Source organism: Cricetulus griseus, chromosome 4 (assembly GCF_003668045.3).
Source record: "Cricetulus griseus strain 17A/GY chromosome 4, alternate assembly CriGri-PICRH-1.0, whole genome shotgun sequence".
Lineage (NCBI taxonomy): Eukaryota > Metazoa > Chordata > Mammalia > Rodentia > Cricetidae > Cricetulus > Cricetulus griseus.
In genome coordinates, this window is record NC_048597.1 from 93,653,777 (window position 1) to 93,675,620 (window position 21,844).

The following is a 21,844-nucleotide window of genomic DNA, read 5'->3' on the forward strand; positions in this document are numbered from 1 at the left end:
CAGTGGTTCATTCTGTGATGTTCCCTCAGTCTATGAGGGTAGGGATTGGAAGAGAAGTTTATAGAGACATCCCCTTTGGGGGTGAGCAAACACTCAGAGTCTCTTGTTAATAATCTATTATTCTCAGCACTTTGACCAGTTAGGAGTCTCTGCATTCAATGCTGGCCATTACACGAAGAATCATCTCTGGCCAAGGATGAAGAAACCACTAATCTATGGTTATAAACATAAACGTCTGGAAGGTAGTTTGTCAGTAATAGGTTCCTCCCTATATGACCCATGATCTCCTGAGCCATGGGCTTTTGACCAGGTTTGCAGCAGGAAGACTGTAATCTTCCCTGTGACAGGCTCAAATCCAATGCAAAAGCAGTTGGTTACCTCCATAGCCCTTGCATCACTGTTGCACCAGTGAACACATCTCACCTGGCAGATCAGACGCAAGACCATAGTTGTCTTTTTTCTCGGCCCCCTGGCCTGCAAAGCACCTTGCAGCACTACCCACAGAAGGGACCAGCCCCCTGCTTTAGCAGCCATGACAGGATGCAGAAAAGACATGTAGGCCTCTGAATCAGCACATGTCTGGCCTTCCTGAGCCTGCCCTAGTCACTAGAAAGTCAGACACCATTTCTCGTGGCAAGGAACCAATCAAGTTAGTTGGCAGAACTCTGGCTGTGCTTTATGGCTCTGGGAGTGCTTTATGGTAAAAGCAGCACAACAGTGATGTGCAGAGCATAGCAACCACCCTGGGAGGGCCTATAGGCCATAACAACCAGTTGACCAATCAACACAGGACAGGTCGTCCAAGCGTGGGAGTGCACCAATCCTGACACTGTTGCATACCCCTAGACACTCCCCTTAAGCTGCCCAATAAGTTCCCTGCCTCAGAGTTTCTCCAGGTCTTTCTCCTGCCATCTGCTGTGTTGGACGGATGTAGGACCCAAGTTAATGTAGTTAGCTCATTAAACAACAATAAAAGACTCTCTGCTTTTGCATCGGAACAGGTCTCTTGGTGATTTGGGGGTTCAGAAACTGGGCACACCACCACCATGAAGGGAGTTTTCAGGTAAATTTCAACCTGATTTTTCTGTGTCCTGCAACCAAAGTGTATTGTATCTTTTTTTTTTTTTTTTTTTTTCCGAGACAGGCTTTCTCTGTATACCTTTGGAGTCTATCCAAGGCCAGGCTGGCCTTGAACTCTCAGAGATCTGCCTGCCTCTGCCTCCCGAGTGCTGGGATTAAGGGCGTGAGCCACCAATGCCTGGCAAGTGTGTTGTATCTTAGCAATTGGTTTACCATCTAGTTCTGGTGGGCAGCCAAGAACAACAGTAACCTGTGTAGTTCTGGAAGCCTCTGTCACCTCCATGACCAGTAACTCATAAGGAGGTATCCCACATCTTGAACTGAGATTCTCATATAATAACCCATGTCATCTGAGAGATGCATTGCCTATCCATGCAGAGTCCCTGTGTCTGAAGCCTGTCTAGTAAAAAAGTAATAATTTTAAGTTTTAAGAAAATCTATAACATAGCATGTAGAAGGACATTGCAGGGGGAGTTTCTACACATGAATTTTCAGTAGATATTATAAAGAAAAAAAGCAGATTAAACAAGATTATTTTGAGAGTGGATCTCTAAATGGAGACCAGGATAGCCCTAAATGCACAACTAGCTATGGAGACCAGGACAGCCTCTGATCTTGCAATGGAGACCAGGATAGCCTCAAATGTGCAATCTTTCCACCTTATTCTTCCAAGTGCTACATTATAGGTATAAGCCACCATGCCACCTAAAAATAGACTTAAATAAAGACACATAGATATAGCTGTGGGGTTGGCACATACCTGTAATCCTAGCACTTCAAGGCTGACGTAGGAGGGTCAGAAGTGCAAGGCTAGCCTCATCTGTGTGCCTGGGCTGCTGCGTAATGATACTTTGTCTCAAAACTAAAGCAAATGGAATTGAAGTCTTTGATAGAAAAGTAATATTTACAACAAGGGATAACATCTATAAATATAAAAAAGAGTGCCCTCAAGTCAACAAGAAAAAATATTGACACATCTCAGTGTAGTAAAAATGAGGTACAAAGTGGAGACACGTTATGAGGAAGTAAATACAAAGGCCAATCAGCATATGAAACTCTGCAGGCTGCTGGGACAAGAGTGGGGCCAATGAAGGTGGCATAAACTCTAAGGAGCCTCTAACTGTGCAGGTGGGACGAGTACAGGTCGTTTCTGAGGTGAATACCCTTTACATTTGTAAATACACAGAGCCCTGCTGGAGGGCAGGCAGATTATATTCTACATGTACCAACTCGTTGGCACTGTGGCTGAATTTTTAGGAGTTGATCCTAAAGCAGCAGTTAAGCAAAGGGGCCAGAAAAGACATCCAGGACAACTTTTCAGAATCAGGAAATAAGAAAGAAAGCCAGGAGGGCTGGAGAGATGGCTCAGTGGTTAAGAGCAGTGGCTGCTCTTCCAGAGGACCAGGGTTCTATTCCCAGCACCGGAATGGCAGCTCACATCTGTCTGTAACTCCAGTTCCAGGGGTCTGGTATCCTTACACCAATGCACATACAATAAAAAAAGTTAATAAAAAAAAAGGTTGAGTCAGCTGTAGATGAGAAGAAAGGACATATGATAGGCAGGATTTTAGTGGGGGGGTGGTAGGGGAGGAAGGAAGGGAGAAGGGAACTGGGATTGTCATGTAATTCAATCTTGTTTGTAATTCAAATATATAAAAAATTAAAAAAAATTAAAAAAATAAAAAAGAAAGAAAGAAAGCCAGGCACTGTGGTTCACACCTGCAGTTCCAGCTTTTGGGAGGCTGAGGCAGGAGCATGGAGGGTTCCAGGCCTGTCTGGACTAATTAGTGAGCTCCTGTCTCAAAGCAAACAACTAAGACAGAGATGACCGTGTGGTAGCATGCCTGCCTAGGCTGCAGGAAGCCCTGGGTTTGATCCCCAGTACTATCAACCAGCATAGACCAGCAAGCATGTCTATAATGCCAGCACCTGGAAGGCAGAAGCAGGAGGACCAAGTTTTTAGGGTCATCCTTGGCTCGGCGGCAAGTTGGAGACCAATCCGGCTGACATGAGACTGACCGGACTCCACCAGAGGGTTTGTTTTCTGACCTCGTCTCCTCCTTCCTGCCCTGGTTTCTGACTTGAGTGTGTTAGATGATGGAAGGGAATGGTGTTGTTCATCAACCAGGCAGTGGATAGAATGACCTTCTACTCCCATAACTCTGGTCAAATAAACAAAAATTGCTTCTGTAGCTCTGGGATCTCTGATTTAATGATTATCAGTCTGAGCCTCTTCTGGGATACCTGAAGAGATAATTTCCTACCAAAAGAATAGGGGGGTTGGGGACAGAGAGACAGAGAAACAGAGAGATAAAGACAGAGACAAAGAGAGGAAGAGAGGGAGGGAGGGAGGGAGGGAAGGAGGGAGGAAAGGAGGGAGGGAGGGAGGGAGGGAGGGAAGGAAGGTGGGAGAAAAGGAGGTAGAGTGAGCCTAATTTGTCTAATTTTTCTGTTTCTAGTCTGGGGCTAAGGGCATTCTCATACAAGTTTTTTGATTGGGTGTGTCTTGTGTCTTAATTTCCAGTGGGCATATGCATTACAGTCGAGCCAACACTGGGTCTTCTGCAGGCACATACTTGGCTTTCAAGGGTGCTGGAGCCCCAGCTCTGATGTGGGAGCGGGGAAGAATAGCAATACCTTAAAGAGCTGGTCCAGCTGAAGTGCTCAGAACTGGTCCCTTCAGATTGGACAAACATAGAACACTGTAGGATGTCCTGTAGGAATGGGACACAACATGGCTCACTCTTGTGAACCTCCAAGTGCTATGTGGTGAATCAGAGTCACGAGGAACTCTGCTGGGGTTGCAAGGTTCGAGAGACACGTGACTGTTCTAAGATGGAGATAGGACACTAAGTGAAGAGAGGGCTTTGCCATAAGCACTTGTTTTTTTACAAGAGCAGGCTGATGCTACACCTCAGAGGCAGGGTGCCTACCTAGTGTGCATGAGTCTCTGGGATCCCTCCAACATTATGCAAGCTTTCTTCATCTTCCTTTTTGGTAGATGTTGCTGAAGTTGAGGCTGGTAGTAGAGAGGGTAGACCATCACAGTTTCCCTCCTCTCTCTGGGCCTCAGGATACTTATCTGTTTATCCAGATGAAGTTTGGTCTCTCTCCAGGCTGGAGGTCTAGCCTTGGCAGAAGAAGGCCGGGAGTCCTGCTGCCTTCGTCTCTGGGATACTGAAGCAGAGAGTCACACATCCTCACTGCCCAGACAGGCGTCCCTTCCTAGTCTCATAAGCCCAGCGTCCCAGAACAGCAGTGAGCTAGCTGGCAGGCCTGGAAGTCCCTGTCCTCTGCCTTTGGCCCACAGTGGCCCAGGGAACAATCCTCCCCTCTGCTGCGTGGCAGCAAGAGGGAGGGAAGAGGCTCATCTCCAGCTGGCCAGGGAGATAGGTCTTCTTGTGCCCATGAGCCCCTCCCTCCCCACCGGCCTGTCCACAGGGGCTTGGGATCAGCCAGAAAAGTCAGGCAGCTAACTAGCGCCAGGGGACCTGAGATCTCTTTGCCAGACTGAGTTCCGTCTGTCCCAGAGAGCAGCACGGTGCCCAGCCCCACCCCTTGCTCTGTGCCCCCTCCACTGCTGAAGACTTTGACCTTGTGTTCCAGTCCTAGCTGGTAGACCGAGGGCTGAAGTCAACACACCCCAGAATCAGGAGTACTCCTGTTGGAAACGGGAACCTGCAACCCCACACCTTTTTTCTTCAGACACCTGACACAAGTGGTAAGTGGCAGATGTATGCTTGAGCTGGGGTAGGGAACAGAGCAACATGGCGTCTCCCCAGATCAACAATTGTGCTTGAGATGGCCAGGCATTGATGGCCCACGCCTTTAGTCCCAGCACTCGGAAGGCAGAGGCGGGCGGATCTCTGTGAGTTCGAGGCCAGCCTGGTCTCCAGAGCGAGTTCCAGGACAGCCTCCAAAGCCACAGAGAAACCCTATCTCGAAACGCCCCCCCCCCCAAAAAAAACCAAACAATTGTGCTTGAGATTGGTGACACAGAAAAGGACAGGCAAAAAGACATCCTTCAGAGAGATGGCACTGTGTCCCATGGAGAGAGATGGGAAGCCTCAGCCCGCCCTCCCTCCCCCCCACTCTGTATCACAGAACTGTTTGTTTCTAGAGACAGGGTTTCTCTGTATAGCCCTGGCTGTCCTGGAATTCACTTTGTTGACCAGGTTGGCCTTGAACTTAGAGATATACACCTGCTTCTACCTCCTGACTGCTGGGATTAAAGGTATGCAACACACCACCTGGCTCGGAACAAAGAATCTTTGAACAAAGTTCTATATTATATTACTGATTAATTGATTTGGTAGGGGGGGCACTCACACATGCTACACTCTGCATAGGGAGGCCAAAAGAAAACTTTGGGACTAACTTCTCTCATTCCACCATGTGGGTCTCAGGAGTAAAACACAGGTTGTCAGGCTTAATGGCAGGAGCCTTCACCAGCTGAGCGAGAATCATCATAAAGTCTCTGGGATGTGGCACCTTGACTTGTCTTACAGGATGAATTCAAGAATTAGAAAGAGGATATAAAATGCCTAGTGTTGAACTGTGCCTAAAAAACACGACCTAAAGGGTCTTTATCATTACACCGGGGAGGGGACTAGATTCTCAATAACTATTGTCCCAGTTTAAAAATGAACTGGAAATATCAACTGCACATGGTACAGTCACATAGTATAGCCCCGCAGAGCTGGCTTTTTGGTTTTATCAGCCTTTTATATTCTGTTAAGAGGACATAACAATCAGAGACACAAGCTGCCTCCTCCGATTGCTTTCTAGGGGACAAAGGTTATATAAGCAGAGCCGCAGAAGGAAAAGTCAAGGCAGGCTAATTGCTGTCTGCTTAACTATTTCTAGAGTGCAGTGAGATACACACAGGCGAACTGGATGAGGTCTGAGCACACCCCACACAGGCGGTGGGTATGGCTGTCAGTTGTGCCTCCTCCCCTTCAACTTCTGTCCTGGTTTAGGATGACAATAGAGGCAATGACCTAGAGCAGCTAGCTGTAAGGGTGAAGGGTTATGCTGTCTGCATTGTGTCTTGTGTCTTACTCATGGTGGGGCCCAAACAGGCTCTCCTGTGCCGTGCCTATGTTGACTTTATAATCCCTCTCTGTCTCTGTTTCTGTCTCTCGGTCTCTCTGTCTGTCTCTGTTCTCTCTCTCTATGATAAATGCAATAACTCCACTGGTTCACTGTTGAATACACACCGGAAGCACCCTTGATTGTAGTAACTGGCCATAAAGCAGGAGAATTGCATCGCTAGCATAAAAATGTCTGTGACTCCAAGGAAACAGTTAATAACAGAGCCAAGCACTTGCAGGTCCAAAAGTTCATCACTGCATGTGTGGATGGTCTTACCTGAGGCTGGTCCTGCTTCTAACGCTGACCTTGTGCCTTCAGCCTGCCCTCCAATGACGGCTACCTATGTCAGCCTCAGATGTGATTCCTTGATAGCATGCACTTTCCTCTTCCGGGCAGGCTGGGAAGCTGTTCACCCTTATCCAGTCAGGTCCAGTGTCTTAGCCAGGCTCACACAATCAGTGTGTGTCAGAGCTAGGCTGAGCTGAGCATGTCTGCCCTGTTAACCCAGCAGACTGAGTTTCTGTGTACTGCAAGCTGTGTACTGTGTACTGAGTGCTGGGTACTAGGTACTGAGTGCTGTGTGCTGTGTACTGAATACTGTGTGCTGTACACTGAGTACTATACACTAAGTACTGTGTACTGTGTACTGAGTACTGTGCACTTTGTACTATGTACTGGGTACTGGTACTGAGTCCTGGGTACTATGTCCTGAAAGCCTGAGCCTGGCATTGACTCCTCAAGACAGCTGATGAGACTGAGTCACTCCTGTTTTACTAATGAAGGGGTCTTGTCTCCAGGAGTGGGGGGTGCGGGTGAGGGATGGGAGGTTCTGCTCCCTAACCCCCCCCCAGCACCCAAGTGCAGACTTGAGGCTGTCACCCTCTGTTAGAGGACTCAGTCCTCCATTTAGCGTCGGAAACCCCAGCAGAGCCCAGCCTTTGTGGCCTTCAGCCATCCCCCCTTTGCAAAACTAGGCCATATTGAGAATGTTCCGCTGTTCAGGGCCCCAGGCCCGTGTTGCCAAGAGCTGGGGTCTGTGGGAGGCCAGCTGAGTGCAGAGGAGGCAAAGCTGAGCTTGGCCCTTCCGGACACACACAATCCCCTTGTTCTGCCTCACAGGAGCTGGCTGAATGGCACAAGGTCAAAAGCTGTTAGGCCTAAGCATCTGAAGGTACAGCCAGCTCAATATCCCAAGGCAGGCCTACTCCTCTGCCAGAAGAGCAAACTCTGAGGGCAAACCCTGCATTGGACACACACAAAGCTGCACTGGCTAGCTGGCAGCCTGGCACGAAGTAGAGGAGCAGCAAATGTGTGCTGCCTTTACCTGGTGGCTCTGTGTGTGAGGAGGGAGTTCCACCCTTCTGAGCCTCAGTTTTCTTATCGGTAGAGTGGGACTAAAAACAGCAGCCCTGATCGCAGGACACAGGAGATTTAGGTATGAGGATGTGTGAAGCTGTAGTTCTGGGCCAGGAGCACAGTAGGTGCTCCCTGAGGGTGGGAGCCCCTACTCTGCACTGGAGCTGTTTTGCTATTGTTATCACCCCTGTCGACACCTGAGGTGTGTTTTACTAGGCTGTAACACAGTAGCTTGCCCAGGGTTGACAGCTAACAGGGTTGAGCTCTACCATTTGAAGCCAGTACTCCTGACCACTGGACTACCCTGAATACTTATCGGTGGCTGCCACTGACCTTGGTATGGTACCCAGGGAGCCACCATGATTATCAGCTGGGTGACTTTTTTAAATTAATTAATTTTTTATTTGATGTACATTGGTGTTTTTCCTGCATGTATGTCTGTATGAAGATGTCAGATCCCCTGGGTCAGGTGGTGCAGACAGTTGTGAGCTGCCATAAGGGTTCTGGGGAATTGAACCCAGGTCCTCTGGAAGAGTAGCCAGTGCTCTTAATGGCTAAGCCACCTCTCCAGCCCCTCAGCTGAGTGACTTTAGACAAGTGATTTGCCTCTGCACACTTCAGTGCCTCCACTTGCAAAATGGAACATTGAGGATGGAAAGGCAGCCAAGAGTTAGCAGCATGGTACTGTTCTTCCAGAGGACCCAAGTTCAGGTGGGGGGGCACTGACAGCCACATGTTACCCCAGCTCCAGAGGATCTGATGCCCTCTTCTTGCCTCCACTGTCACCTTGCACTGAGGTGCACATGTACACACACACACACACACACACACACACACACACACACACATAAATAATAAACCTTTTTTTAAAAAAAAAATCGGGAGACTACCTCTTACATTCTAGAATCTTGGACTTTTGGTGGTCATCAATGGAAGGAGCTTGGGAGAGAGTCTGGTGCTTTCCAAGCCATCAGGAGTCTATGATGGTGATGATGGCGGGGACCCTCAATCCACTCTCTCCTCCTGCAGGCTGGTGTGATGCGCGTGGTCGTGATTGGAGCAGGAGTCATTGGACTGTCCACTGCCCTCTGCATTCATGAGCGTTTCAACCCTGTGCAGCCACTGCACATGAAGATCTATGCAGACCGCTTTACCCCATTCACCACTAGTGATGTGGCTGCGGGCTTCTGGCAGCCCTATCTCTTGGACCCCAGGAACCCACAGGAAGTGTGAGTTGGGGGTCCCATGTAGTGGTCTGGGAGCCCATGGCGCTGAGTCCACAGAGGGAGTCTTTTATCACAGTCCTCATCACCAAGGACAAGACCCTTGTGGAAGCTTTGACCTGGCAACACGAGTCCCAGGGCATGGGGGTACAGGAGAGTGGGTTATAAAATTGAGGTTAACGAGGGTGATACAACAAGACTCAGATTAAAACAACCAGGCGGGGGCACCTACCCATCATCCCGTCACTCAGGAAGCAGAGGAAGGAGGATCATTGCAAGCTGCAGACTAGCCTGGTCTAAAGTTCTGGGCTATCCAAGAGTACATAGAGAGACTCTGTGTTTTAAAAAAAGTAAATAAATAAGTTAGGAAGAATAAAATAATAAGAAATAATGAGCTAGGCAGCAGACATAGCTGTGGCTCCACATCCTATGAAAGAAATTCTGGGCATTATTGATCCCATCTGGCAAGAATAAGACCACTACTACAGTTTTTGAGCCAAACCTGAAGCAAGCATTTTGCTTTGCTTTTATTTATTTGTTTGTTGTTTTTTTGAGACAGGGTTTCTCTGTGTAACAAGCCTGATTGCCCTGGAACTCACTCTGTAGACCAGGCTGGCCTCGAACTCATAGAGATCCACCTGTTTCTGCCTCCCAAGTGTTGGGATTAAAGGTGTGTGCCACCACCACCCAGCAGAACCAAGCATTATTAAATTCTGGCCAGGATGATGGACACTCACCAGGTCCAGAACTGGAATTCCCAGAGAATGTCCCAAGATACCCTGACGTACTTCCTGCTTTTGTGTGATCAAGTTGGGGCAACCAACTTTGTTTATAGAAGTGAAAACATGTAGGTTATTCATCTTATGTGGACAACAACAAAATTTAACTGTCCTTAGGCAAGTGGAGCTTACAGGTTAGAGGCATTTCTGCTTTATAGGTCTCTCTCTCTCTCTCTCTCTCTCTCTCTCTCTCTCTCTCTCTCTCTCTTGGTTTTTTGAAATAGGGTTTCTCTGTATTGCTTTGGAGGTTGTCCTGGAACTCCCTCTGTAGACCAGGCTGGCCTTGAACTCACAGAGATCTGCCTGCCTCTGCCTCCTGAGTGCTGGGATTAAAGGCGTGTGCCACCAATACCCAGCACTTTATAGATCTCTTAAGCACCTTAATTTAAACTTAAAGCATAAATCAGCTTTCAAAGGCTTCACCGTCACTGAAGGCCTGTCTCTGAAACTGGAGCAAAGAGTGGCTGGCTAGGAAGATGGCTCAGAAGGCAAAACCTTTGCCACTCGAGTCTGACTACCCAGGCCCTGGCCTCCAGAACCCATTTCTAAGCTGAATCTAGTTACTCACATCAGTGAGCCCAGGCTGTCCTGGTTGGGGAGGCTCCAGGAGGACATCTGAAAATCACCCAAAACTCCCAGCCCAGCTAGCCCAAAGCACATAGCAGCAAACTAGGTGGAAGATGAGGGCAGCACCCAAAGCTACTCTCTGATCTTTCCATGAGGGCCACAGCAGGTGCGTGTGTGAGTATGCACGCACAGCAAACAAACAAATGCATAAATGATAGTACTAATGATCATGGAAGGCCCATTCTGTGATGAATTCTGCGTGCTGGGACATTTTGCTGTTCTTTCTTAAGCTGGGTGGCTTTCAATGCCACAGCATTGATGCATCCAGAGAGCTTCAAATCTGGAGGATCCAGGAAGCTGACTCAAGAAGATATGAAAGGTCATGATGTGTGCTTAGCAGCTGACAGACGTCAATAGTGAACTCTCAGTGGGTGACATCAAGAAGACCCTAATGCTCACTCCTGTCAAGAAACTCTGAAGCCATATTTCTGTCAATGGTATTGCTTCCAGCTCCTGTTTTTCATCCTCAAACACAGTTCCCAAGGTCAATTACAAAGTTGCCTTCAATGTTTCTTTCTTTCTTTTTTTGAGACAGGGCTCACCATGAACCCGCTAAGTAGATCAGGCTGGCCCGGAACTCTCAGAGATCTTCCTGCCTCTGCCTCCTTCTAGGGTTTTAAAGGTGTGTGCTCCTACACATGGCCTTGATGCTAGCTTCTTGAGGACCAGTAAATGCAGATAGAACTAGGGACCAGTCTCAGAGGCTTTGGCTAGCACGCACTGGATGACCCTGCCTGATTGGAATGGAGCCTAGGAGCCATGTGCCTGAGGAGAAGAGGACAGCAAGCCAGTGTCCATTCCACCATGCTCACAGCGGGGGTGCTTTGCTCCAGGCTGCACTGTGTGGTTCCCAGCTCCCAAAGCCTTCCCAGTATGAGCCCAAGACCCAGGCACACTCCTCAGGGGTGCACTATAAGGATGATTTTCTTCCTGATTTTCCATCTGGGAAGCCAGGTTTTGCACACATTACTGCCACCAAAATGCTATACAAGCTGACCTGAATAGTTCTGCCCAGGGCACTGAGTGATCAAAACCCCTGGTGCCATTTTTGTTAGGAAATAGACCAATATTCCAGGTGAAGTGTCTAGACAAGGCAAGCCTTATCTTGATTAAGAGGGTATACTCAGAAGACCAAACACATAGAGACAGGAAGTGTATTCTATTTCTATTCTAACCCAAATGATGAATATGTCTTTTCCCCACTGACTCTGATCCAATGTCTCATTCTTTTTTCTTTTCTTGTGTGTGTGTGTGTGTGTGGGTGTTGTTTTTGTTTTTTGAGAAAGGTTTTTTCTGTGTAGCCCTGGCTGTCCTCTGCCTCCCGAGTGCTGGGATTCAACTGGGTAGACTAAAATTGGTGCACGGGAAACAAGGGGGAAGGGGAGATAGGTCTCAGCTCCAAGTCGTCAAATTCCTTAAAGGTCTTACAAGGTGGGAGCTAAAGAGATTTTAATTCCTTGACCCAAACTCAGGTTTTATAGCAATTGGTAGAAGAGACTCACATGTGATAATTCTTACACTTTCAGGGAGTGGAATCAGCAAACCTTCGACTACCTGCTGAGCCACATCCATTCTCCAAATGCTGAAAAAATGGGCTTGTCCCTAATCTCAGGCTACAATCTCTTCAAAGAAGAAGTTCCGGTGAGCCAAGAGTCCTTGACCTTGAGGGTGATAAGTGACCGTGCTGTGCAGAGAAACTGCAGAGCTAGACCACTGTGGGTAGAAAGAAAGGGGGCCAAATTGTCCAGGCCATCTATTGGGGCACATCGGGGAGACAGAGAGAAGAGCAAAATGGGAGAAAAGCAAGCAGATTTTATGTCAGCAGGTTGGGGGTCTTGCTGATACAGGCTGTAGGACTGTCCTTGCCGGGGGCAGCTGACCTTTGAAAGGAGGTTAGGGAAAGTTCCTGGAGGACTAGGGTGTTCCCTGTTCTGCTTTTCTAATGAACAGAATCCCACCTTTAGGCTTGTTTACCCAGGAACAATCCATCTGCTTACCCCACCCAAGTCCTCTGTTTAGGACGACGTTATCAACACTGCCATTTGGGTAGGTGGGAGATTTGGTCCTAATGGGGCACAGATGGGACTGGGACCTTGAGATGGGGTAGAGGTCACAGAGGTCACAGAGGTCACAGACTCGGGTCCAAATTAGATTTATTTATTTATTTTGGTAGGGTTGAGGATCAGGGTTTTGGCATGCTAGGCAAATATCCCTGAGCTACACTCCAGCCTCAGGTCTACTGAGACGCTCTGTCTCTCTTCTAAACCTGGACTTTGCCCCACCATTTACTCTGATGGTAAATGGAGTGAGAGGCATGGACTTGAGCCTAATTGTGTAAGTTAAAATCTTGGCTCTACCTCTTAGCTATGCAACTTCTGACAAGTTACTTGACTTCTCTAGGGTCACTTGGCCTGTCCATAAGGATTGCACAGCATCCACCTCAGTGGCTGGTTGTGAAGACCAAACATCTGAGCCAAATAAATAAATGCTGCTTAATAGGTTTTCAGTAACACGATAATAGGTTTTGCCCCCAACACAGTAAACCAGATCAAGACAAATTGAAAAAGCAAAAGAACAGGTATATTTGAGCAAAGCAACTCCAGGTGAGCCCTCCAGCCCTAGATATAGGGGCCAGAGAAGTCACATGGCCAAACTAAAGCAGGGAGCATATATACCCTGTAGGCAAGAGATGATGACTTGTTTTCCATAAGCTGGGTATGTGCCCAAATATGGTCAAAGCTGACCAATTTAGGCAGGGTCTTGGGCTACTGGCAGGAGATGCAGCCACCAAGAATGCAGAACTGGGCTTTTTGTCACCTTTGTTGGAGATTCTCTGAGAGGGTGGGATTTGGAGAGAGAGGAATGGGGCTTTCTGGATCAAGCAGAGTCAACCGGAGGTTCCAGCCAAACACTGCTGATGGTCTGTCACCCAGCAAGCATTCCGTGAGTTCCTGTTATCCTGATGGTCGAGTCCACCTATCTCTGTGAGCCCATCTCTGCTTCCTCCTCAGGACCCTTTCTGGAGAAACACAGTTCTGGGATTTCGGAAGCTGACCCCCAGAGAGATGGACATATTCCCTGATTATAGGTAAGATCCCTGTCATGGGCAAAGACACTGGGGCATGACAATTGAGGCAGGACTGTCTAGAAGGCAGTCAAGAATGGAAGCACCAGTTTGCCGTCCCCTCTCAGCCCTAGAGCCCCTGGTACCCTGTCCTTCTGATGTCCAGCCCCTTCCTGGGCTTCATGTGCACTGGGCTTTGGGCTGAAATATCTATCAATTTTGTATCCATGTGATGAAATACTAGACACAAGCTACCCACAAAAAAAGGCTTATTTTAGTTCATGAGAATGCTTGTCACCACTGCTTCTATCACAACCCAGGAAGCAAAGAGAGGGGATGATGGGGTCCCACAGTGGCCTTTGAAGGAAGCACATGGTGGTTTATGGATTTTCCCTCACCCTGACCTTCTAATCCCTTCACCCGTCATTGCTGCCACCTCAGAGACCATGCTTGTGCATATGGCCTTTGAGGGACATTTAAACCATAGCACTCCACATTGTCAAACCACTCAAGTGAGGAAACAAAACCTCAGAGATGCTAAATGACTTACCAGGGCCACACAGCCATGTGACCACAATCAGATTCCAGCTCAGCCTGTGAGGCTTCACACTGCCCCCCTCTGGTCCTTTCCTCATCCCACCCCATTCCCTATATCCCAGAATGCCATGGTTCAATGGGAAATTGCTCCTTGCATTGAGCTGAACTCCCACCATCACCCCGCAAATGCCACCTGGTGGCTCAGCTCTAGCCACTGGGGACTCACAGGAAGATACCAAGCCAACCTCACACTGCAGATTCTGATCTCTTTCCCGGCTCTGATTCTAGCTATGGCTGGTTCAACACAAGCCTGACTTTAGAGGGAAAGAGCTACCTGCCGTGGCTGACTGAGAGGTAAAACCGGAAGCTCCCATGAGAAGTACAGGTTCCAGGGACCAAGCTGTGGAAGAGTAGTCAATGCTGAAGAAAATCCCGGGGTGCTGTGTGGGAGCTGTCCCTGGTCCTGATCACCACCATGGGCTGAGGCAAAGGTTCTGAGCATCAAGCCATCTGGGCAGATTTTCTTTTTCTTTCTTTCTTTCTTCTTCTTCTTCTTCTTCTTCTTCTTCTTCTTCTTCTTCTTCTTCTTCTTCTTCTTCTTCTTCTTCTTCTTCTTCTTCTCTCTCTCTCTCTCTCTCTCTCTCTCTCTCTCTCTCTCTCTCTCTCTCTCTCTCTTCAAGACAGGGTTTCTCTGTGTAACAGCTCTGCTGTCCTGGAACTCGCTCTATAGACCAGCCTGGCTTCAAACTCACAGAGATTCGCCTGCCTCTGCCTCCCAAGTGCTGGGATTAAAGGTGAGAGTCACCACTGCCTAGCTAAGGTAGACTTTCATTTGTTGTACTTCTTAGCAACATCACTTAAGCCTTCATGTTCATGTAGTAGCTTAAAATGGATTTAAATGTTTTTCTAGATATATTTACATCATTTGCATAAACGAACTTTAAAAAATTTCTCTCCCTTTCATCTTTCTTCCCTAACTGCCCTTGCCAGTATCCCTAGAACAAAGTCGAGTGATAATCACAGGCAGAGCAGGTGTCTCTGTCTTGTTACTGATGTTTACATATGAATCCTGTAGGGTTCCACTTTAGCCAACATCAGCTTGAGGGGGGTCATGTACATTCACATTCAATGAGGCTTTATATATTTCCTGTATTTTATTAAATAAGATTTTTGAAAAGCTTTGAAATGAATGGAGACTTTCGAGGTCTGGGAAGACCTTTTAAAATATAGCTTTCAGGATCTTACTCCACACCTAGTCAGAACCCTTGGGTCGGTGGACCAGAAATTTGATGTTTGCCTTTGTCTTTTTGAGATAGGGTTTGACTATATAGCCTTAGCTGGCCTGGAATTCTCTGTGTAGACCAGGCTGACTGGGAATTCACAGAGACCCACCTATCTCTGCTTCCCAAGTGCTGGGATTAATGTCTCATGTCTGGTAGCTCTAGAATTTTGTATGTCAATAAATTCCCTGGGTGAGTGTAGCTGTCAGCCAGTCAGACTTGGGAATCATGTCATGTGAGAGTTTTCCTGAGAAGGCAGCACACACACACACACACACACACACACACACACACACACACACACACAAATACAGACACGTGCCTGTGCTTGCGCAACTACTCACCCCAGACAGGGAACCCACAACAAACTGAAGTTATGTTTTACATCAAAGTCCAACTTGGTAAAACCAATGAATGTATTGAGTTGGTAACAGGAGTATGGGTGAGGGGTCATTTACAGGAGCAGAATTAAAGATGCTGCATCATGAAAAAGCAAAACCCAGCACAGGTGAAAGCTGCGACCCTGGAGCTCTCAGTTCATCTCAGAGGCAGCTGCACAGAGAATCTCCCCTGGGCTGCTCAGCTGGCCTGAGTCTCCTCCCTTAGCTGGTCATTGCTTGTGTAACCTTAGGGAAGGGACCTCATGAATCTTGTGTTTCACCTTCACAGTCATGTGATGTTTGTCCCCACTGCTGCCAGGAGGGAATGTTACAAATCTGAGGAAATTGCAACATGACAAACCATATGCTGACAATAACTACTCTTGTCCTTGGGACATTGTCACACCTGACCAGCCTCTTCCCAGGTGTTTCATCATGAAGAAATTATTTAGTTAGAACTCTTTCTGAGGGAACCCTTTGGACAGTTATGGTTTCTGGCTCTTTGGTGGGTTTTCAGTGCTGGGATCAAACCTAAGGCCTCCCATAGTCTGGGCAGACATGCCACCACTGATCCCTTCTTTTGGGACATTCAAAGAGAGAGATGGGTGTCCCCAGGTCCCCTGTCTCTGGTGTCATGCTCTGACAAAGGTTCATTTGACACTAGTCCAACTCTGCCTCTTCTCCCCACCCCCCCTAAAGTTTGTCCTTTTGATATAAAGCGATACGATGGCAGCAGAGTGTAATCAGAGAGAGAGAGACCTGGGTCTGTGTCCCACTCTCTCAGTGCACAGCTCACCCCATGACTTTTAGGAAGATCCTTCTCCATCTCTCAGTGAGGGATCCAGGCCTCCAGGAAGATCTTGTTTACATAACAATGCTTTTCAGGCCACTGGTCCAACCGGGTGAACTGAATGGCTACATGGGGGCATCTCATGGGGGCTATGTCCACAGGAGTGTCCCCTGTGCTGCCCTCTAAGGAGGGATGTGGCAGAGAAGAGAGTTTTGGGGCTGCTCTGATGTGTCTCATCATCCCAGGTTGACAGAGAGGGGAGTGAAACTCTTCCATCGGAAGGTGGAATCTTTCGAAGAGGTGAGTGGTAGGGTGTGAGGGGTAGGGTGTGGGAGGGAGGAAAGTAAGAAGTTTCCTGCTGCTGTGTGGGAGACCCCTTCTTAGACTCTAGGGATCCCTGCAGGCCTGCCCTAGGAGGCCTTGGGCATTCTGGGGGAGGAGGTGTCTGCCTTGATATTGGTTGTAAGAAGGGAACAATGGAATCACAGTGGCCAGAACGGGGCTGGCTCTGTCCAACCCTAGGTGCGTTTTAGAGTTGGCGACACTTTTTCCCAGTCAAGTCTACTCCACTCCATGGTTCAGATTTTCCCATGCCTCCCACTGACATCTGGGTTGACATTTCTGCAATGCCCAAGCACTCAGCTGGGACCACAGGCACAGTGATGAGATCAGGGCCACCACATCCTGTCAGCTCAGCTATGTGGCTTCATTTAGTTCCAGAATGCAGAATAATGCTCTGCACAGACAAAGGTCAGCATATCCAACTGCTGGTACTGAGCTCCTTGGGGTCAGGTCTGGCCCCTATGGACACTTAGGCTCTGCGATTGATTCTAACAATTGATTCTAACAAAGCTCCCCTTCCCGGTGGCTCTAAGACAGAACACACTTAGCAGTTTATGTGTTTATGATGGCCAGAGATGGGCTGGAAGCATGGGGGTGCTTACTGTGTCTGAGATGACAAGTGTTCCAGGCATAAGCCAAGCCAAAGCCAGCATCCTGGCATAGAGAAGGCAAGAGTATGGGCTCAAAAAGGGTCTGATGGAGGATGGCTTCATTTGAACTTTTCTTTGAGGTTCTCCCTCCACAGTACTCTATCCAGAAGTCTCTCCCGAGGGTCACACAGCATCATCACAGTAGCCTGTCAACATTATTGGCTTTGTTGTAAATGATCGTGAGCTAGGAGGCAGTGGCGCACACCTTTAATCCCAGCACTTGGGAGGCAGTGGCAGGTGGATCTCTGTGAATTCAAGGCCAGCCTGGTCTACAGCATGTTCCAGCACAGCCACGGCTACATAGAGAAACCTTGGAGAGAGAGAGAGAGAGAGAGAGAGAGAGAGAGAGAGAGAGGAAAATCACTATCAAATGAGAGCAGAGGGCATTTGAGCCCTAAGGAGCCAAGGTCACTGGATCTCCAACACACCTCACCCCAGTTCTCTGGGTGTAAGAGGATGGAGGGGACAGAGCACAGCCCAGTCCTCACTCCTTCCTGTCCCTTGACTTGTTCTTGCTGCCAGGTGGCAAGAGGAGGCGTGGATGTGATTATCAACTGCACTGGGGTGTGGGCTGGGGCACTGCAAGGAGACACCTTACTGCAGCCCGGCCGAGGCCAGATCATTCAGGTGAGATGCTGTGGTCAATGGAAAGCTGGCCCTGCCTGCTCCTGCCACTCCAAAGCTGGCAGATGGTCCTGTTAAGTGACTCCAATCTTTGAGGAGGTGACTTACTGAAGAAATAAGTACCAACCTACTCCCTGCACCCAAATGTTTTGTTTTGGAATTTCTTCCCCATAGCAAAGTACATGTGGTTGTTTTCCCCATGAGGGAGCCATAGCAAGGCCTGAGTTATAAAGAAAACAGCGAACCTTTATGAAGTGCTTATCAGGTTCCAGATACGCACTTAAGTACTTTACTGAGTTGATCATTTAGTCCTTACCACAGTCCTTTGAGATGGTCCTATCATATCACACAGCCACTTAACTGAAGCACAGAGGTGTCCAGTAATGCATGCAAGAATAGTGCACAGAAGATAGTGATTCGAGGCCAGGTTAACTGTTCTGTGGGTATCACCATTGTCCCATGCCTCTCATGATGTATGGGGACATATGCTTGCCTATTTGTGGGCACACTGGTGGGTGTGGCCATGTGCACATGTCAATGTGATATGTGCATTTACATGTATGCAAGTGTGTGTGTGTGTGTGTGTGTGTGTGTGTTCCTTGTGCAGGCTGATGTGTGGGTGTGCGTGTGCTGCCTGTCAGGTGACCCTCCTGCAGTCTTGGGTCAGGGGGTCATGAGAAGGCTGACCACTGAGGGGAACAAACTAAAGGTAAGATCACTGGTCTTCCTCCCTGACAAGATGTGTTTGCCTTGAATCAACAGGTGGAGGCTCCTTGGATGAAGCATTTCATCCTCACCCATGACCCAGGCCTTGGCATCTACAACTCCCCATACATCATCCCAGGGTAAATCTATGACTCCGTGCAAGATCATAGAGGGGACATTTTCATGGCCTCTTAACATTCCATCCACCTGTTTTATTCCTTTTGGTGGCAGTGATAGTAAATCCAGGACAAAGATCCTGGATGCACACACAGGCAGTGACACCAAAAGTGGTTAGAATGGCAGCAGGGGGTGGGAAGAGCAATTGTGTTGATGGGATTGATAATGTTAGCCATGGAGGTGACGGCACTTCTGAGGGGATGGCAAGACGATTGGTGTTTAATGACAGTAGCCTGGTTATTGATGGGGGAAGATAGAGCTGAGTGGGGTGTTGACAGGCATGGGGTGTGTTTGGGGGTGCTGGTTGGCATAGGGTGTTAAAGCGGTGATGTTAAGGAGGTCAGCATCATCGATGGTGGTGATGATGGTGGAGGTGACAATGCCATCGTGATGTTGCTTTGGTGGTATATAAATAAATGGTGATGGAGTTGATGGTGATGACATTGCTGGTCATGTGCTGCTGACTTCACATAATCTCTGGGGACCTGGGCTCAAATCCTCACTGCTGTGCTGCAAGTCTTTTACCCCCCCCCTCCCTGCCCCCAGACATCTCCTTTGTTGACAGAGATGATGGTACACGTACAGTTGGCAATGGTGACGCTGGGGATTGGTGACACATGGGTTGATGGAGGTCACGATGGCAGTGGGGTGTGTTTAGTGGGGATGGCAATGCTGACAGGAATGGGTGACTCAGTGGAGATGACAGTGAGAGAGAAGAGGGGAGCGATGCCTCCATCTGCCAGGCTTCATTTTCTTTAGCCTTCTTTATTTTGATCGAGGTCCAAGACAGTTACTCTTGGAGGTGTCTTCCAGCTGGGGAACTGGAACGAATTGAACAGTGTCCATGACCACAACACAATTTGGAAGAGCTGCTGTAAACTGGAGCCCACCCTGAAGGTGAGGAGTGTCAGTGCCCTAGACCAGGGCAGCCTGGTCCTAATGGGAGGATATCTCTATTGGGATAAGTGGGCAAGTTAGCCCTAGAGAGAGACTGGAGTATACAGCAGCATTTGACAGTGTTCAGAGAAGTCCTTGCTATGGGCTAATGACACATAACTGGCCCTTCATAGGGAGGCATCTTAGCGTTTTCACAGAGATCAGGTGTACACAGGTGTACTTGATGCATATGAGCCTCCATTTTCATGTTTGCCTATTACGCTGACAAGATCAGCAGGAGACAGTATTGGGGTTGGTGGTGACACAGCGAGAACCATTGGTAACAGGACAGTGGCTGGTGGTGGTGATTGCAGTCATTGATATGGATGAGCTTGTATGAGGTGGCCAATGGCAAAGGAGATAGCTCAGGGACTAAAGGACTCAGAGCGTAGCAGTGAGAACTGAGCCCAGATCCCCAGAATTCGTGTGAAGAAGATACAGCTGCACATATCTGGAAGCCCTCACTGCTATGGCGACATGGAAGGTGGAGACCAGGTTTCCTCAGGCTTGTAAGCCAGCTAGCCCAGCACATGTAGCAATGAACAGACCTTGTTTCAAACAAGATGGAAGATGACGACCGATACCTAAGGTTGTCCTCTGACCTCCACTGAGGCATGTATACACCTGCATATCACACATGCACGCACGCACGTGCGCGTGCACACACACACACACTCACAGAGGGTAACTGGTAACCTGTGATCAAATAGTGTGGTAACTAATGAAAGGCGTGGTGTTGAGATTCCAAAAGCTAACTCACAGCTACCTAGAATGTCAACAGAGGAAACGATCTAGATATGTTGCCAGCATTTTTTTTCTCCCCCAGAATGCAAGAATTGTTGGGGAACTCACTGGCTTCCGTCCAGTCCGGCCTCAGGTTCGGCTAGAAAGAGAGCAGCTTCATTTTGGATCTTCGAGTGCAGAGGTGCGCTGGGTCAAGGGAAGTGATGCCTGCCCCAACTCCAACAATAACCCCGCCATTTCCCAAGGAAACGTCATTTCCTGAGATCAGTTGGTGGGCACCCCCACCCATAAATGGGGACAATGAGGCTTGAGACGGGAAAGGACTGAGTTTTAAACCAGGTGGCAGGACAGACTGGTGACCTTCCTAATCCACCTTGAAGCTCTTCAGATAGGAACAGCTTTCTCTGCCCTCCTGAGAAAACAGGACTGCTGTTGGCGGTGGCACCTGCTTAAGTCTGACCACTGGTGACAGGAGGGGCTGTGTGTATAACTTGAACTTGACTTGAGGCATTTCTAGGATGCTCACTTGGTAGCTGTACCATTATCTTTTGGGGGGAGCTCCTCTTGGGTCACCTCACCAGGGGTGGGAGCTGAGAGCATGGAATCCGTTGGTTATTCTGTGCCAAAGGGAAAGAGCTGGGCAAGTATGGGCTGTACCAAGGTTATCTTTCTCTTCTTATCTCAGACAGAGTGCGGTGTGTGGAGGGGTGTGTGTGTGAACATTGTGCATGTGTAGACAGAGGGGCACAAATGAGTGTGTATAGATGATTGTGTGTGTGTGTGTGTGTGAATGAAGATGAATGGAACTATGCGGCAGATGTCGCTGGCTTCCAGGTTTCGTGGTTCTGCATTTCCTGTACTAGGGGTTGAAGTATCTAGGGAACCACCCCATCCCTCCTCAAATAGTTTCCCTCAAGCTAGTCCCAGGCCCTGCCAAGCATCCCACTAATACACTGATGGAGCTCAGTTTAACCAAGTCTTTTCAGAAAGTTCCTAGTCTTCCAGTGTAGCCAAGCTTTCCTGAGCCCCTCTTTGATGTCCCTTCCACACCTGGCCACCATCTCTCTTGATTCTCCCAGGTCATCCATAATTATGGTCACGGAGGCTACGGGCTCACTATTCACTGGGGTTGTGCAATGGAGGCAGCCAACCTCTTTGGAAAAATTCTAGAAGAAAAGAAGTTGTCCAGGATGCCGCCATCCCACCTCTGAGGACTCTAGTGACCGTCACTTGCCCCATGAGGACATCCCAGTGCCCTACAGCCAATTAACTGATATCCTCTTTGATGATTCTTCACTCCCCACTCCCTGACTTCCTTAGGCAAAAGTGTGAGGTGAGGAAATCCTGGTGCTCCACTCATCCATCACAGCCTAGTCCTCCCCACGCATCCCATCTGGTAAAGCATCTGCAGGGATCCTGGCTGGTCCTAAGCCAGTCTACGTGAGACAGGCAAGCT

The 21,844-nt window shown here is 48.5% G+C and overlaps 1 protein-coding gene across 1 annotated transcript; it reads left to right on the forward strand.

The window, feature by feature from the left end:
• The first annotated feature begins 936 nt into the window (after positions 1-936).
• Positions 937-21,599, forward strand: Dao (D-amino acid oxidase). The gene is made up of 12 exons (NM_001244409.2): positions 937-1,063; positions 4,687-4,801; positions 8,560-8,759; positions 11,686-11,800; positions 13,171-13,247; positions 14,049-14,114; positions 16,456-16,510; positions 17,725-17,829; positions 18,589-18,671; positions 19,488-19,605; positions 20,471-20,569; positions 21,468-21,599. Exons 3-12 carry the CDS (start codon positions 8,569-8,571, stop codon positions 21,597-21,599), a joined length of 1,041 nt encoding a protein of 346 aa, NP_001231338.2. The 5' UTR covers positions 937-1,063; positions 4,687-4,801; positions 8,560-8,568.
• Positions 21,600-21,844: the final 245 nt, after the last annotated feature.